The sequence below is a fragment of the Bufo bufo genome, chromosome 10 (genome assembly GCF_905171765.1).
Source record: "Bufo bufo chromosome 10, aBufBuf1.1, whole genome shotgun sequence".
Lineage (NCBI taxonomy): Eukaryota > Metazoa > Chordata > Amphibia > Anura > Bufonidae > Bufo > Bufo bufo.
In genome coordinates, this window is record NC_053398.1 from 406481 (window position 1) to 422254 (window position 15774).

A 15774-nucleotide genomic window follows, 5' to 3' on the forward strand; every position below is an offset into this window, starting at 1 on the left:
GTTCTGTACAGATATCTATATGTCCACAGTGAAATGAAGGTGGAGCAGAATCAAATCCATGTATATTGATGATCCGACCTCCTTGTTATATAGACAGATACTCTAGAAAAGGTAGAAGATGGGGATGAACCAATCTATAACAGTGAAACTCGAAGAATGAGGGCAGAAAGAGCCCCGGGTCCATCCAGTCTGCACTCCCAGGTTTACGGTCATTGAATGATAATTTTGTACACATATTACATCTGATACAATACACTATTACAACCGTACTATAATTATATTCCACGTGGGAGTGAGCTCCTCCACAGCGGATGTCTGCACACGTGAGCTGTAATTCTCTATAATACCACAAGATGGAGACAGAGAGCAGGAACTATCATTAATGAGATTTATATCTGTAACGTTCCTCATCTCCATCCCCCTCTGCACATTGGGACACTGGACCTGTCACAGTAATCTCCTTGTCTGCATCTCTGTGTATATAGATGTATTCACTCAGCCGCACATACAGTTTATACAGCCACCACTAGAGGGAGCTCAGGAGATTACTACATACAGATATATACAGCCACTACTAGAGGGAGCTCAGGAGATTACTACATACAGATATATACAGCCACCACTAGAGGGAGCTCAGGAGATTACTACATACAGATATATACATCCACCACTAGAGGGAGCTTAGAAGATTACTACATACAGATATATACAGCCACCACTAGAGGGAGCTCAGGAGATTACTACATACAGATATATACAGCCACCACTAGAGGGAGCTCAGGAGATTACTACATACAGATAGATACAGCCACCACTAGAGGGAGCTTAGAAGATTACTACATACAGATATATACAGCCACCACTAGAGGGAGCTCAGGAGATTACTACATACAGATATATACAGCCACCACTAGAAGGAGCTGAGGAGATTACTGCATACAGATATATACAGCCACCACTACAGGGAGCTCAGGAGATTACTACATACAGATATATACAGCCACCACTAGAGGGAGCTCAGGAGATTACTGCATACAGATATATACATCCACCACTAGAGGGAGCTCAGGAGATTACTACATACAGATATATACAGCCACCACTAGAGGGAGCTCAGGAGATTACTACATACAGATATATACAGCCACCACTAGGGGGAGCTCAGGAGATTACTACATAGTGATATATACAGCCACCACTAGAGGGAGCTCAGAAGATTACTACATACAGATATATACAGCCACCACTAGGAGGGAGCTCAGGAGATTACTACATACAGATATATACAGCCACCACTAGAGGGAGCTCAGGAGATTACTACATACAGATATATACAGCCACCACTAGAGGGAGCTCAGGAGATTACTACATACAGATATATACAGCCACCACTAGAGGGAGCTCAGAAGATTACTACATACAGATATATACAGCCACCACTAGAAGGAGCTGAGGAGATTACTGCATACAGATATATACAGCCACCACTAGAGGGAGCTCAGGAGATTACTACATACAGATATATACAGCCACCACTAGAGGGAGATTACTACATACAGATATATACAGTCACCACTAGGGGGAGCTCACTACATACAGATTATACAGTCACCACTAGAGGGAGCTCACTACATACAGATTATACAGTCACCACTAGAGGGAGCTCACTACATACAGGTTATACAGCCACCACTAGGGGGAGCTCACTACATACAGATTATACAGTCACCACTAGAGGGAGCTCACTACATACAGATCATACAGCCACCACTAGAGGGAGCTCACTACATACAGAGTATACAGCCACTACTAGGGGGAGCTCAGGAGATTACTACATACAGATATATACAGCCACCACTAGAGGGAGATCACTACATACAGATTATACAGCCACCACTAGAGGGAGATCACTACATACAGATTATACAGCCACCACTACGGGGAGCTCACTACATCCAGATTATACAGCCACCACTACGGGGAGCTTACTACATACAGAATATATACAGCCACCACTAGAGGGAGCTCAGGAGATTACTACATACAGATATATACAGCCACCACTAGAGGGAGCTCAGGAGATTACTGCATACAGATATATACAGTCACCACTAGAGGGAGCTCAGGAGATTACTACATACAGATATATACAGCCACTACTAGAGGGAGCTCAGGAGATTACTACATACAGATATATACAGCCACCACTAGGAGGGAGCTCAGGAGATTACTACATACAGATATATACATCCACCACTAGAGGGAGCTCACTACATCCAGATTATACAGCCACCACTACGGGGAGTTTACTACATACAGAATATATACAGCCACCACTAGATGGAGCTCACTACATACAGATTATACAGTCACCACTAGAGGGAGCTCACTAAATACAGATTATACAGCCACCACTAGAGGGAGCTCAGGAGATTACTACATACAGATATATACAACCACCACTAGAGGGAGCTCAGGAGATTACTGCATACAGATATATACAACCACCACTAGAGGGAGCTCAGGAGATTACTGCATACAGATATATACAACCACCACTAGAGGGAGCTCACTAAATACAGATTATACAGCCACCACTAGAGGGAGCTCAGGAGATTACTACATACAGATATATACAGCCACCACTAGAGGGAGCTCAGGAGATTACTGCATACAGATATATACAACCACCACTAGAGGGAGCTCAGGAGATTACTGCATACAGATATATACAACCACCACTAGAGGGAGCTCACTACATCCAGATTATACAGCCACCACTAGAGGGAGCTCACTACATCCAGATTATACAGCCACCACTAGAGGGAGCTCACTACATCCAGATTATACAGCCACCACTACGGGGAGCTTACTACATACAGAATATATACAGCCACCACTAGAGGGAGCTCAGGAGATTACTACATACAGATATATACATCCACCACTAGGAGGGAGCTCAGGAGTTTACTGCATACAGATATATACAGCCACCACTAGAGGGACAGCCACTACTAGAGGGAGCTCAGGAGATTACTACATACAGATATATACAGCCACCACTAGAGAGAGTTCAGGAGTTTACTGCATACAGATTATACAGCCACCACTAGAGGGAGCAGAAGATTACTACATACAGATATATACATCCACCACTAGAGAGAGCTCACTACATACAGATTATACAGCCACCACTAGAGGGAGCTCACTACATACAGATTATACAGCCACCACTAGAGAGAGCTCACTACATACAGATTATACAGCCACCACTAGAGGGAGCTCACTACATACAGATTATACAGCCACCACTAGAGGGAGCTCAGGAGATTACTACATACAGATATATACAGCCACCACTAGAGGGAGCTCAGGAGATTACTACATACAGATATATACAGCCACCACTAGAGGGAGTTCAGGAGTTTACTGCATACAGATATATACAGCCACCACTAGACAGAGCAGAAGATTACTACATACACATATATACATCCACCACTAGAGGGAGCTCACTACATACAGATTATACAGCCACCACTAGAGGGAGCTCACTAAATACAGATTATACAGCCACCACTAGAGGGAGCTCAGGAGATTACTACATACAGATTATACAGCCACCACTAGAGGGAGCTCAGGAGATTACTACATACAGATTATACAGCCACCACTAGAGGGAGATCACTACATACAGATTATACAGCCACCACTAGAGGGAGCTCACTACATCCAGATTATACAGCCACCACTACGGGGAGCTTACTACATACAGAATATATACAGCCACCACTAGATGGAGCTCACTACATACAGATTATACAGTCACCACTAGAGGGAGCTCACTAAATACAGATTATACAGCCACCACTAGAGGGAGCTCAGGAGATTACTACATACAGATATATACAGCCACCACTAGGGGGAGCTCACTACATACAGATATATACAGCCACCACTAGAGGGAGCTCAGGAGAATAACTGCATACAGATATATCCAACCACCACTAGAGGGAGCTCAGGATATTACTACATACAGATATATACATCCACCACTAGAGGGAGCTCACTACATACAGATTATACAGCCACCACTAGAGGGAGATCACTACATACAGATTATACAGCCACCACTAGAGGGAGCTCACTACATCCAGATTATACAGCCACCACTACGGGGAGCTTACTACATACAGAATATATACAGTCACCACTAGAGGGAGCTCACTACATACAGATTATACAGTCACCACTAGAGGGAGCTCACTAAATACAGATTATACAGTCACCACTAGAGGGAGCTCACTAAATACAGATTATACAGCCACCACTAGAGGGAGCTCACTACATACAGATTATACAGCCACCACTAGAGGGAGCTCACTACATACAGGTTATATATCTACCACTAGAGGGAGCTCACTACATACAGATATATACAGTCACCACTAGGGGGAGCTCAGGAGATTACTACATACAGATATATACAACCACCACTAGAGGGAGCTCAGGAGATTACTACATACAGATATATACAGCCACCACTAGAGGGAGCTCACTACATACAGATTATACAGTCACCACTAGAGGGAGCTCACTAAATACAGATTATACAGTCACCACTAGAGGGAGCTCACTAAATACAGATTATACAGCCACCACTAGAGGGAGCTCACTACATACAGATTATACAGCCACCACTAGAGGGAGCTCACTACATACAGGTTATATATCTACCACTAGAGGGAGCTCACTACATACAGATATATACAGTCACCACTAGAGGGAGCTCAGGATATTACTACATACAGATATATACAGCCACCACTAGAGGGAGCTCAGGAGATTACTACATACAGATATATACAGCCACCACTAGAGGGAGCTCAGGAGATTACTACATACAGATAGATACAGCCACCACTAGGGGGAGCTCAGGAGATTACTACATACAGATAAATACAGCCACCACTAGAGGGAGCTCAGGAGATTACTACATACAGATATATATACAGCCACCACTAGAGGGAGCTCAGGAGATTACTACATACAGATAGATACAGCCACCACTAGGGGGAGCTCAGGAGATTACTACATACAGATATATACAGCCACCACGAGGGAGCTCAGGAGATTACTACATACAGATATATATATACAGCCACCACTAGAGGGAGCTGAGGAGATTACTACATACAGATATATACAGCCACCACTAGGGGGAGCTCACTACATACAGATATATACAGCCACCACTAGAGGGAGCTCAGGAGTTTACTGCATACAGATATATACAACCACCACTAGAGGGAGCTCAGGAGATAACTACATACAGATATATATACAGCCACCACTAGAGGGAGCTCAGGAGATTACTACATACAGATATATACAGCCACCACTAGGGGGAGCTCAGGAGATCACTACATGCAGATATATACAGCCACCACTAGAGGGAGCTCACTACATCCAGATTATACAGCCACCACTAGAGGGAGCTCAGGAGATTACTACATCCAGATTATACAGCCACCACTAGAGGGAGCTCAGGAGATTACTACATAAAGATATATACAGCCACCACTAGAGGGAGCTCACTACATCCAGATTATACAGCCACCACTAGAGGGAGCTCAGGAGATTACTACATCCAGATTATACAGCCACCACTAGAGGGAGCTCAGGAGATTACTACATAAAGATATATACAGCCACCACTAGGGGGAGCTCAGGAGATTACTACATACAGATAGATACAGCCACCACTAGAGGGAGCTCAGGAGATTACTATATACAGATATATACAGCCACCACTAGAGGGAGCTCAGGAGATTACTACATACAGATATATACAGCCACCACTAGAGGGAGCTCAGGAGATTACTACATCCAGATTATACAGCCACCACTAGAGGGAGCTCAGGAGATTACTGCATACAGATATATACAGCCACCACTAGAGGGAGCTCAGGAGATTACTACATACAGATATATACAGCCACCACTAGAGGGAGCTCAGGAGATTACTACATACAGATATATACAGCCACCACTAGAGGGAGCTCAGGAGATTACTACATACAGATATATACAGCCACCACTAGAGGGAGCTCAGGAGATTACTACATACAGATATATACAGCCACCACTAGAGGGAGCTCAGGAGATTACTACATCCAGATTATACAGCCACCACTAGAGGGAGCTCAGGAGATTACTGCATACAGATATATACAGCCACCACTAGAGGGAGCTCAGGAGATTACTACATACAGATATATACAGCCACCACTAGAAGGAGCTCAGGAGATTACTACATACAGATATATACAGCCACCGCTAGAGGGAGCTCAGGAGATTACTGCATACAGATATATATACAGCCACCACTAGAGGGAGCTCAGGAGATTACTACATACAAATATATACAGTCACCACTAGAGGGAGCTCAGGAGATTACTACATACAGATTATACAGCCACCACTAGAGGGAGCTCAGGAGATTACTACATACAGATATATACAGTCACCACTAGAGGAAGCTCAGGAGATTACTACATACAGATATATACAGCCACCACTATAGGGAGCTCAGGAGATTACTACATACAGATATATACAGCCACCACTAGAGGGAGCTCAGGAGATCACTACATACAGATTATACAGCCACCACTAGAGGGAGCTCAGGAGATTACTACATACAAATATATACAGTCACCACTAGAGGAAGCTCAGGAGATTACTACATACAGATATATACAGCCACCACTATAGGGAGCTCAGGAGATTACTACATACAGATATATACAGCCACCACTAGAGGGAGTTCAGGATATTACTACATACAGATATATACAGCCAACACTAGAGAGAGCTCAGGAGATTACTACATACAGATATATACAGCCACCACTAGAGGGAGCTCAGGAGATTACTACAGACAGATATATACAGCCACCACTAGAGGGAGCTCAGGAGATTACTACATACAGATATATACAGCAACCAGTAGAGGGAGCTCAGGAGATTACTACATACAGATATATACAGCCACCACTAGAGGGAGCTCAGGAGATTACTACATACAGATATATACAGCCACCACTAGAGGGAGCTCAGGAGATTACTACATACAGATATATACAGCCACCACTAGAGGGAGCTCAGGAGATTACTGCATACAGATATATACAGCCACCACTAGAGGGAGCTCAGGAGATTACTACATACAGATATATACAGCCACCACTAGAGGGAGCTCAGGATATTACTACATACAGATATATACAGCCACCACTAGAGGGAGCTCAGGAGATTACTACATACAGATATATACAGCCACCACTAGAGGGAGCTCAGGAGATTACTACATACAGATATATACAGTCACCACTAGAGGGAGCTCAGGAGATTACTACATACAGATTATACAGCCACCACTAGAGGGAGCTCAGGAGATTACTACATACAGATATATACAGTCACCACTAGAGGGAGCTCAGGAGATTACTACATACAGATTATACAGCCACCACTAGAGGGAGCTCAGGAGATTACTACATACAGATATATACAGTCACCACTAGAGGAAGCTCAGGAGATTACTACATACAGATATATACAGCCACCACTATAGGGAGCTCAGGAGATTACTACATACAGATATATACAGCCACCACTAGAGGGAGCTCAGGAGATCACTACATACAGATTATACAGCCACCACTAGAGGGAGCTCAGGAGATTACTACATACAAATATATACAGTCACCACTAGAGGAAGCTCAGGAGATTACTACATACAGATATATACAGCCACCACTATAGGGAGCTCAGGAGATTACTACATACAGATATATACAGCCACCACTAGAGGGAGTTCAGGATATTACTACATACAGATATATACAGCCAACACTAGAGAGAGCTCAGGAGATTACTACATACAGATATATACAGCCACCACTAGAGGGAGCTCAGGAGATTACTACAGACAGATATATACAGCCACCACTAGAGGGAGCTCAGGAGATTACTACATACAGATATATACAGCAACCAGTAGAGGGAGCTCAGGAGATTACTACATACAGATATATACAGCCACCACTAGAGGGAGCTCAGGAGATTACTACATACAGATATATACAGCCACCACTAGAGGGAGCTCAGGAGATTACTACATACAGATATATACAGCCACCACTAGAGGGAGCTCAGGAGATTACTACATACAGATATATACAGCCACCACTAGAGGGAGCTCAGAAGATTACTACATACAGATATATACAGCCACCACTAGAGGGAGCTCAGAAGATTACTACATACAGATATATACAGCCACCACTAGAGGGAGCTCAGGAGATTACTACATACAGATATATACAGCCACCACTAGAGGGAGCTCAGGAGATTACTACATACAGATATATACAGCCACCACTAGAGGGAGTTCAGGATATTACTACATACAGATATATACAGCCACCACTAGAGGGAGCTCAGGAGATTACTACATACAGATATATACAGTCACCACTAGAGAGAGCTCAGGAGATTACTACATACAGATATATACAGCCACCACTAGAGGGAGCTCAGGAGATTACTACATCCAGATATATACAGCCACCACTAGAGGGAGCTCAGGATATTACTATATACAGATATATACAGCCACCACTAGAGGGAGCTCAGGAGATTACTACATACAGATATATACAGTCACCACTAGAGGGAGCTCAGGATATTACTACATACAGATATATACAGCCACCACTAGAGGGAGCTCAGGAGATTACTACATCCAGATTATACAGCCACCACTAGAGGAAGCTCAGGAGATTACTACATCCAGATTATACAGCCACCACTAGGGATTTACTGCATAGTTCATACCAAGAAAATATTCCATATTACAGAGAATACTACAGTGAATAAGCGCTTTTATTAATTCACAAAACTAAAAATATATCCTCTTAATATCCCAATAAACTACGGCCGTCCGGACTCTTGTAAAGAGTGTGCGATGTATATTTATAGTGAGTAAAAATTCTGTACAACATTTACAGCCAAATACATGGAAGGACTTCCTCTGCAGAGTGCGCAATGCTCTGCAGAGTGTGATAAACCTCAGTCCCCCCCACCAGTCCATCTCAGTGTCCAGCACTGTAAGTCCTTGACCTCCTGGAGAAGAGCTCACTGGCCATTTGCCATTTTTGTGCACATTCTTCTTCATCAAATATTTTTTGCGACATTTAGGCCTAGAAATTGTCTGGTCCAAGGTGATAAATGGACTTCTAGAACATGGTCCACCAATGAGGGTAAAAAGAAAAAATATGAAGCTTCAGCTCAGTGTCAGTAAGCTGCCAGCAAATCCATGGAATTCATGACATCGTCTCCTTTATCCCATAGAGAATCGCAGGCACTGGATTGAATGCGACTTCTGTGTCTCGTTTCTTGCATGCTCCTGATGATGCAGACCATATGCTTTACAGCCTCCACTTGACACTACAAGCCCAGCAGCGACAGATTTGACTCCTTTGGTCATAAAACGCGTAATTACTACAAGGAAAGTCCATCAAGCGCAGCCGTCTCAGATGTTGCTGAAGACTTGAAAGATGCATTGAGACGTTGTCATAGTTTAGGTTGAATCTGAAGCGTCACCAATATCAGCGAATGAAGCGAATCTGGTCAGGATTGACCCCGGGGAGAAGACGCTTCATGGGTATGAGACGTGTCATCCGATTACGGCCCAGAAATGCTTCACAAACAGTCCATTTCCTCTCAGGAGGTTTAAAGAAGCGCGGGCCGGAGCGTTATAAGGTATAATGGTGCAGCGGGGATCAGACCCTGGTTCAGTGTCTCCCGGTCACACATTATTTTTAAGGCCGCAGGAATCTTGAGACTTTGGCGCGCAGTAGTCTGATGAAGGATTTCGGGAACATTTCCCTGGATTCCTGAGCTGTGTACTTGAAGTAGTTCTGGGGGTGCGCGAGGACTTCAAACAGCGCCTTAATCAGCTTCTTATCCTGCAAAAAATACCAACGGGAGAGAAGGATCAGAACAACAGCCAAGTCCACAAATCTAAGACGCCAGCTGGACGATCCTGAGACCCTCCCTGCAGCCCCAGACCCCCTGCCCTATTCTGGCTCTAGAACAGGTGAAGTTATAGATGTGACCAGCAGGTGGCAGCATGACCCAGGCTCACCCAATGCACTGGCCGGATTAGGGTACGTTCACATGCAGCAGATTTGTTGCAGGGCCCTATGCAGATGCTGCAGAAACCAATCTGCCACGTGTGAATATACCCTACAACCTTTTCTCCAGCTACTGAGTCCTCCAGTGTTTGTCGGACGTCTGCCCTGTTAATCAGCAATGTCTGATAATAATAGCAACTGTATTCACCAATAAGGGATAAAACACATTGTGGGTGCAGCGCCCTCTACAGGTCAATTCTGGACCTGCTTCTGAGCAGCCAATATAAACTTTACCTTTAATATCTCCTGGTGATTCTCCGATGCGTATAATCTCCCGTCTCGGACAATATCCTCTATGAGTTCCTGATAATCTTCTAAAAGAAATATGGAAAATAAGGTTGTCAGAGATCACAGAAAGGAAGTAAGAGCCCTGACCACAGGAGCTTACAATCTATAAGAGACTCGGTGGGGGAGGCGTGCTGCAAGAGCCAACAGTCCAGGCTATAATCCTGCTGGGGTGGAGACGAGGGGGTCATTCTCAGGCTTGACTGTCGGTCATTGGCTCTTACCATCATATGTCACATATGGAACCTGGAAGCCTTTGGCGCTGTTCATCTCGTTAGACCGGAACTGTATCCAGAGTTTCTTAGACCGCGAGGTGAACGCGATCGGACGCTCGTAGGTCTGACAAGTCTCATATGTTGTCACTGAATTTGAAGAAGCTTCACGAGAAATAAGGGGACAAAATTTCCATCAGTAACTGATTTGTAGTGAAATAGTTAACAAAGCGTTCGCTGAAACCCAATCAATCACCACATAGGGGGCGCTGTAACCCAATCAATCGCCAGATAGGGGGCGCTGTAACCCAATCAATCGCCAGATTGGGTTACAGCGCCCCCTATCTGGCTATTGATTGGGTTACAGCGCCCCCTATCTGGCTATTGATTGGTTTACAGCGCCCCCTATCTGGCGATTGATTGGGTTACAGCGCCCCCTATCTGGCGATTGATTGGGTTACAGCGCCCCCTATCTGGCTATTGATTGGGTTACAGCGCCCCCTATCTGGCTATTGATTGGGTTTCAGCACCCCCTATCTGGCTATTGATTGGGTTACAGCGCCCCCTATCTGGCGATTGATTGGTTTACAGCGCCCCCTATCTGGCGATTGGGTTACAGCGCCCCCTATCTGGCGATTGATTGGGTTACAGCGCCCCCTATCAATAGCCAGATAGGGGGCGCTGTAACCCAATCAATCGCCAGATAGGGGGCGCTGTAACCCAATCACCAGATAGGGGGGCGCTGTAACCCGATCACCAGATAGGGGGGGCGCTGTAACCCAATCAAATGCCAGATAGGGGGCGCTATAACCCGATCACCAGATAGGGGGCACTATAACCCGATCACCAGATAGGGGGCGCTATAACCCGATCACCAGATAGGGGGCGCTATAACCCGATCACCAGATAGGGGGCGCTATAACCCGATCACCAGATAGGGGGCGCTGTAACCCAATCAATCGCCAGATAGGAGGAGTTCAAACCCAATCACCAGATAGGGGGCGCTGTAACCCGATCACCAGATAGGGGGCGCTATAACCCGATCACCAGATAGGGGGCGCTGTAACCGGATCACCAGATAGGGGGCGCTATAACCCGATCACCAGATAGGGGGCGCTATAACCCGATCACCAGATAGGGGGCGCTGTAACCGGATCACCAGATAGGGGGCGCTGTAACCGGATCACCAGATAGGGGGCGCTATAACCCAATCAATCGCCAGATAGGAGGAGTTCAAACCCAATCACCAGATAGGGGGCGCTGTAACCCGATCACCAGATAGGGGGCGCTGTAACCGGATCACCAGATAGGGGGCGCTGTAACCGGATCACCAGATAGGGGGCGCTATAACCCGATCACCAGATAGGGGGCGCTATAACCCAATCACCAGATAGGGGGCGCTATAACCCAATCACCAGATAGGGGGCGCTATAACCCAATCACCAGATAGGGGGCGCTATAACCCGATCACCAGATAGGGGGCGCTATAACCCGATCACCAGATAGGGGGCGCTGTAACCGGATCACCAGATAGGGGGCGCTATAACCCGATCACCAGATAGGGGGCGCTGTAACCGGATCACCAGATAGGGGGCGCTATAACCCGATCACCAGATAGGGGGCGCTATAACCCGATCACCAGATAGGGAGCGCTGTAACCCGATCACCAGATAGGGGGTGCTGTAACCCAATCAATCGCCAGATAGGAGGAGTTCAAACCCAATCACCAGATAGGGGGCGCTGTAACCCGATCACCAGATAGGGGCGCTATAACCCGATCACCAGATAGGGGGCGCTATAACCCGATCACCAGATAGGGGGCGCTGTAACCCAATCAATCGCCAGATAGGAGGAGTCCAAACCCGATCACCCGATAGGGAGCGCTGTAACCCGATCACCAGATAGGGGGCGCTGTAACCCGATCACCAGATAGGTGGCGCTATAACCCGATCACCAGATAGGGGGCGCTGTAACCCGATCACCCGATAGGGGGCGCTGTAACCCGATCACCCGATAGGGGGCGCTATAACCCGATCACCAGATAGGGGGCGCTGTAACCCGATCACCAGATAGGGGGCGCTGTAACCCGATCACCCGATAGGGGGCGCTGTAACCAGATCACCAGATAGGGGGCGCTGTAACCAGATCACCAGATTCCGCGCCCCATTCTGGATGCAGATACTCACGGCTCTTCCTCATCACCAGGTAATCTCCACATTCGTCTTCTATTGGTAGGAAGATCTCCGGCACCACGATAAGGATCCGCCTCTTGGGGGGTGGGGTGATGTTCCACGTACACTCTGTGTTTGCTGGGTAATTTCCGGGGTAATTAGGAGATTCGATGTAACCGGAGTAATCCCCCAGCTCCCCCCCACACTGCCGGTCTGAAGAGGATGGAAACGGCACATTATACACAATGATGACAATATGGCGACAAAATATATTACACAATTGCTGCTACAACCAGGAATTAATGACCGTTCTACAGTGTATATTGTGGAACTAACGCATTTCTGAGGCTCCTCCCTCTTTAGGGGTTCATCAGTTACAATGTATCAAGGAGGGAATTGATGCAATCGTCTAGATAACTACCTCAGAAGCACAAAAAGAGGTATTCCCATCACAGACAATAAGGGGAATCGCGCTAGGATATGCCCCCATTGTCTGATAGGTGCTGGTCCCACCTCTGGGACCCACACCTACAACAAGAATGGAGCAGGGAAATGAACGGAGGGCGCACTACGCAGCCGCCCTCCATTAATTTGTATGGGGCCGCCGAAAATAGCCGAGCACTGGCTCCGCTATTTCCGTCTGCCCCAAAGAAATGAATCGGAGCAGGGGCCGTGCGTGCGCTTGGTGGTGGACGGACCCCGGGAAATCCTCCAACCACCGCTCTCCCCGCTCCGTTCTTGGCATAGGTGCGGGTCCCAGAGTTGGGACCCGCACCTATCAGTGCCCCCATTGTCTCAGATGGGAATACCTCTTTAATGTATCAGGAGTCTAGGATGTGACTGGATACAATTGTAACAAATGCTTTCAGCCTCTGGACATAAACAAACAGAAAACAGGAGAGTGTTTCATGATCTAATGACTGGGCAGAGAACACCTCATGTGGGTGACGACACCCCCATCCCGTGTCCCCAAATCATCCTGTGATGTAACATTGTATCTTATTTGCTTACATTCTTTATAAATATACTAGCAGGAGGACGCGGCTTCACATGGGTTTATTTCATCTAATGTTTCTGTGCGTCGTTAAAAGATATGGACAGTATCCCCCTCAACTTTGACCTTCACAGCAGCCCGCCCCTTTAACAGCGAGTTTCACAGCACCAGACTCCCTTGACAGTGACCTCCTTAGGGGCCCGCCCCCTTAACAGTGACCTCCACAGGACCCTGCTGCCTTAACAGTGACCTCCACAGCATTTGCCCCTTTAATAGTGGCCCCTGCCCCCTTAACAGTGATCTCCACAGTGCTCACCCCCTTAACAGTGACCTCCACAGTGTCCGCCCCCTTAACAGTGACCTCCACAGTGTCCGCCCCCTTAACAGTGACCTCCAGTGCCCAACCCTTTAACAGTGACTTCCACAGTGTCCGACCCCTTAACAGTGACCTCCACAGTGCCCGCCCCTTTAATGCTAGGGCTACATGACGACATGTGTCGCGTGACATTTTGTCTCAACAATTTTTATAATGATGGGCTATGGTGTTGCACTGCGACATGCTGCGACACGCCAATCGCAAAAAATCCATCCAAGATGGATACATGTAGCAGTGTAGTTGTGCCCTATGTGTCGTGCGATTTATCGTCCTGTAGCCCTAGCCTGAAGTTGACCTACAGCAGTAAAGAAAAATGGCCGGGTTGTTATGGAAATCTGGAGGAAAACTGTGTGTATGTGGAGACTAAGGGCCTGCGAGCTTCTATTGGCTGATGAGGGTCATGTGCCCTTGTGCATGGCAGCTGGGATATGAAGAGAAAGACCTGCAGGCTTGTATTGGCTAATGCAGGTAATTTTCTGGGAACATCTCAGGAACGGTACGTCCTAGAGAGCTGAGACCTGTTCTAAAACCTTCCCGGACACCTGATGTACCTTTGTGCCAAATTTGGTGAAGATCGGTCCAGTAGTTTGGTCGCGCATAAAGAACAGACAGAAACTTATTGTGTACCGGCATGTCACCTCCACAGTATTCCTTCCCAGATAGTAAGTGATATGTGGACCAAGTTTAGGAGGAATAGATCGATGAGTTAGGCTACTTTCACACCTGCGTTCGGTGCGGATCCGTCTTGTATCTGTTCATAACGGATCCGTTTGCATTATTCATTCAAAAAATAGTTTAAGTCAAAACCGATCCTTCCTGACTTACATTGAAAGTCAATGGGAGGACGGATCCGTTTTCCATTGCACCATATTGTGTCAGTGAAAACGGATCCGTCCCCATTGACTTACATTGTGTGTCAGGACTCAGGACTATCCATTCAGAATGCATTGGGGCTAAACTGATCCGTTTTGGGCCACTTGTGAGAGCTCTGAACAGATCTCACAGGCGGACCCAGAAACGCCAGTGTGAAAGTAGCCATACAGAGCAATATGTGTGTAGCAAAAACAGTCGGGGCATACAGACTCCATGCAGCTGCTGTGTAGGGGCGGATGACCCCGACAAGGTTTCTTTCCAGGTAGCAAGGGATGTGTATACCAAGTGTCGTTGAAATCGATGGTTGTGTTTTTGAGTGATCGAGGAACATACACACACACATACTGTGACACAGTGAGAGGTTTGGTCCGGGAAAACAGCCATTTTCCTCCCAGCATGTGCTGCTGGGCTGACTTACAGCCAGGTGAGGTCAAATACCGGCAACTGGCTGTCCTTAAATAGGCAGCTGGGCTCAGAAGCCAGGTCTCTGTGTGCTGGGGTCTGAGGCCTGTGCTTGGCTGGAGAGCGGAGACCCGTGTGTCAGGGGAACAGGCCGCCTATAGCCTGTATTTGGACTTTCTGAGGCAGAACTACCACC

General features: G+C 46.6%; 1 protein-coding gene across 5 annotated transcripts in view; it reads right to left on the reverse strand.

Annotated features, from left to right (window-relative positions):
• Window positions 1-8963: 8963 nt before the first annotated feature.
• Window positions 8964-15774, reverse strand: part of SCUBE2 (signal peptide, CUB domain and EGF like domain containing 2) — a 112401-nt gene continuing 105590 nt past the window's right edge. For all 5 annotated transcript variants that reach the window (XM_040410291.1, XM_040410290.1, XM_040410293.1 and 2 more), the window contains 4 exons: window positions 12949-13146; window positions 10775-10927; window positions 10500-10579; window positions 8964-10037 (listed from right to left, as the gene is read on the reverse strand). In XM_040410291.1, coding sequence (XP_040266225.1) covers window positions 9891-10037; window positions 10500-10579; window positions 10775-10927; window positions 12949-13146 — 578 coding nt within the window. In that variant the 3' untranslated portion in view covers window positions 8964-9890. The remainder of the gene's footprint in view (window positions 10038-10499; window positions 10580-10774; window positions 10928-12948; window positions 13147-15774) is intronic.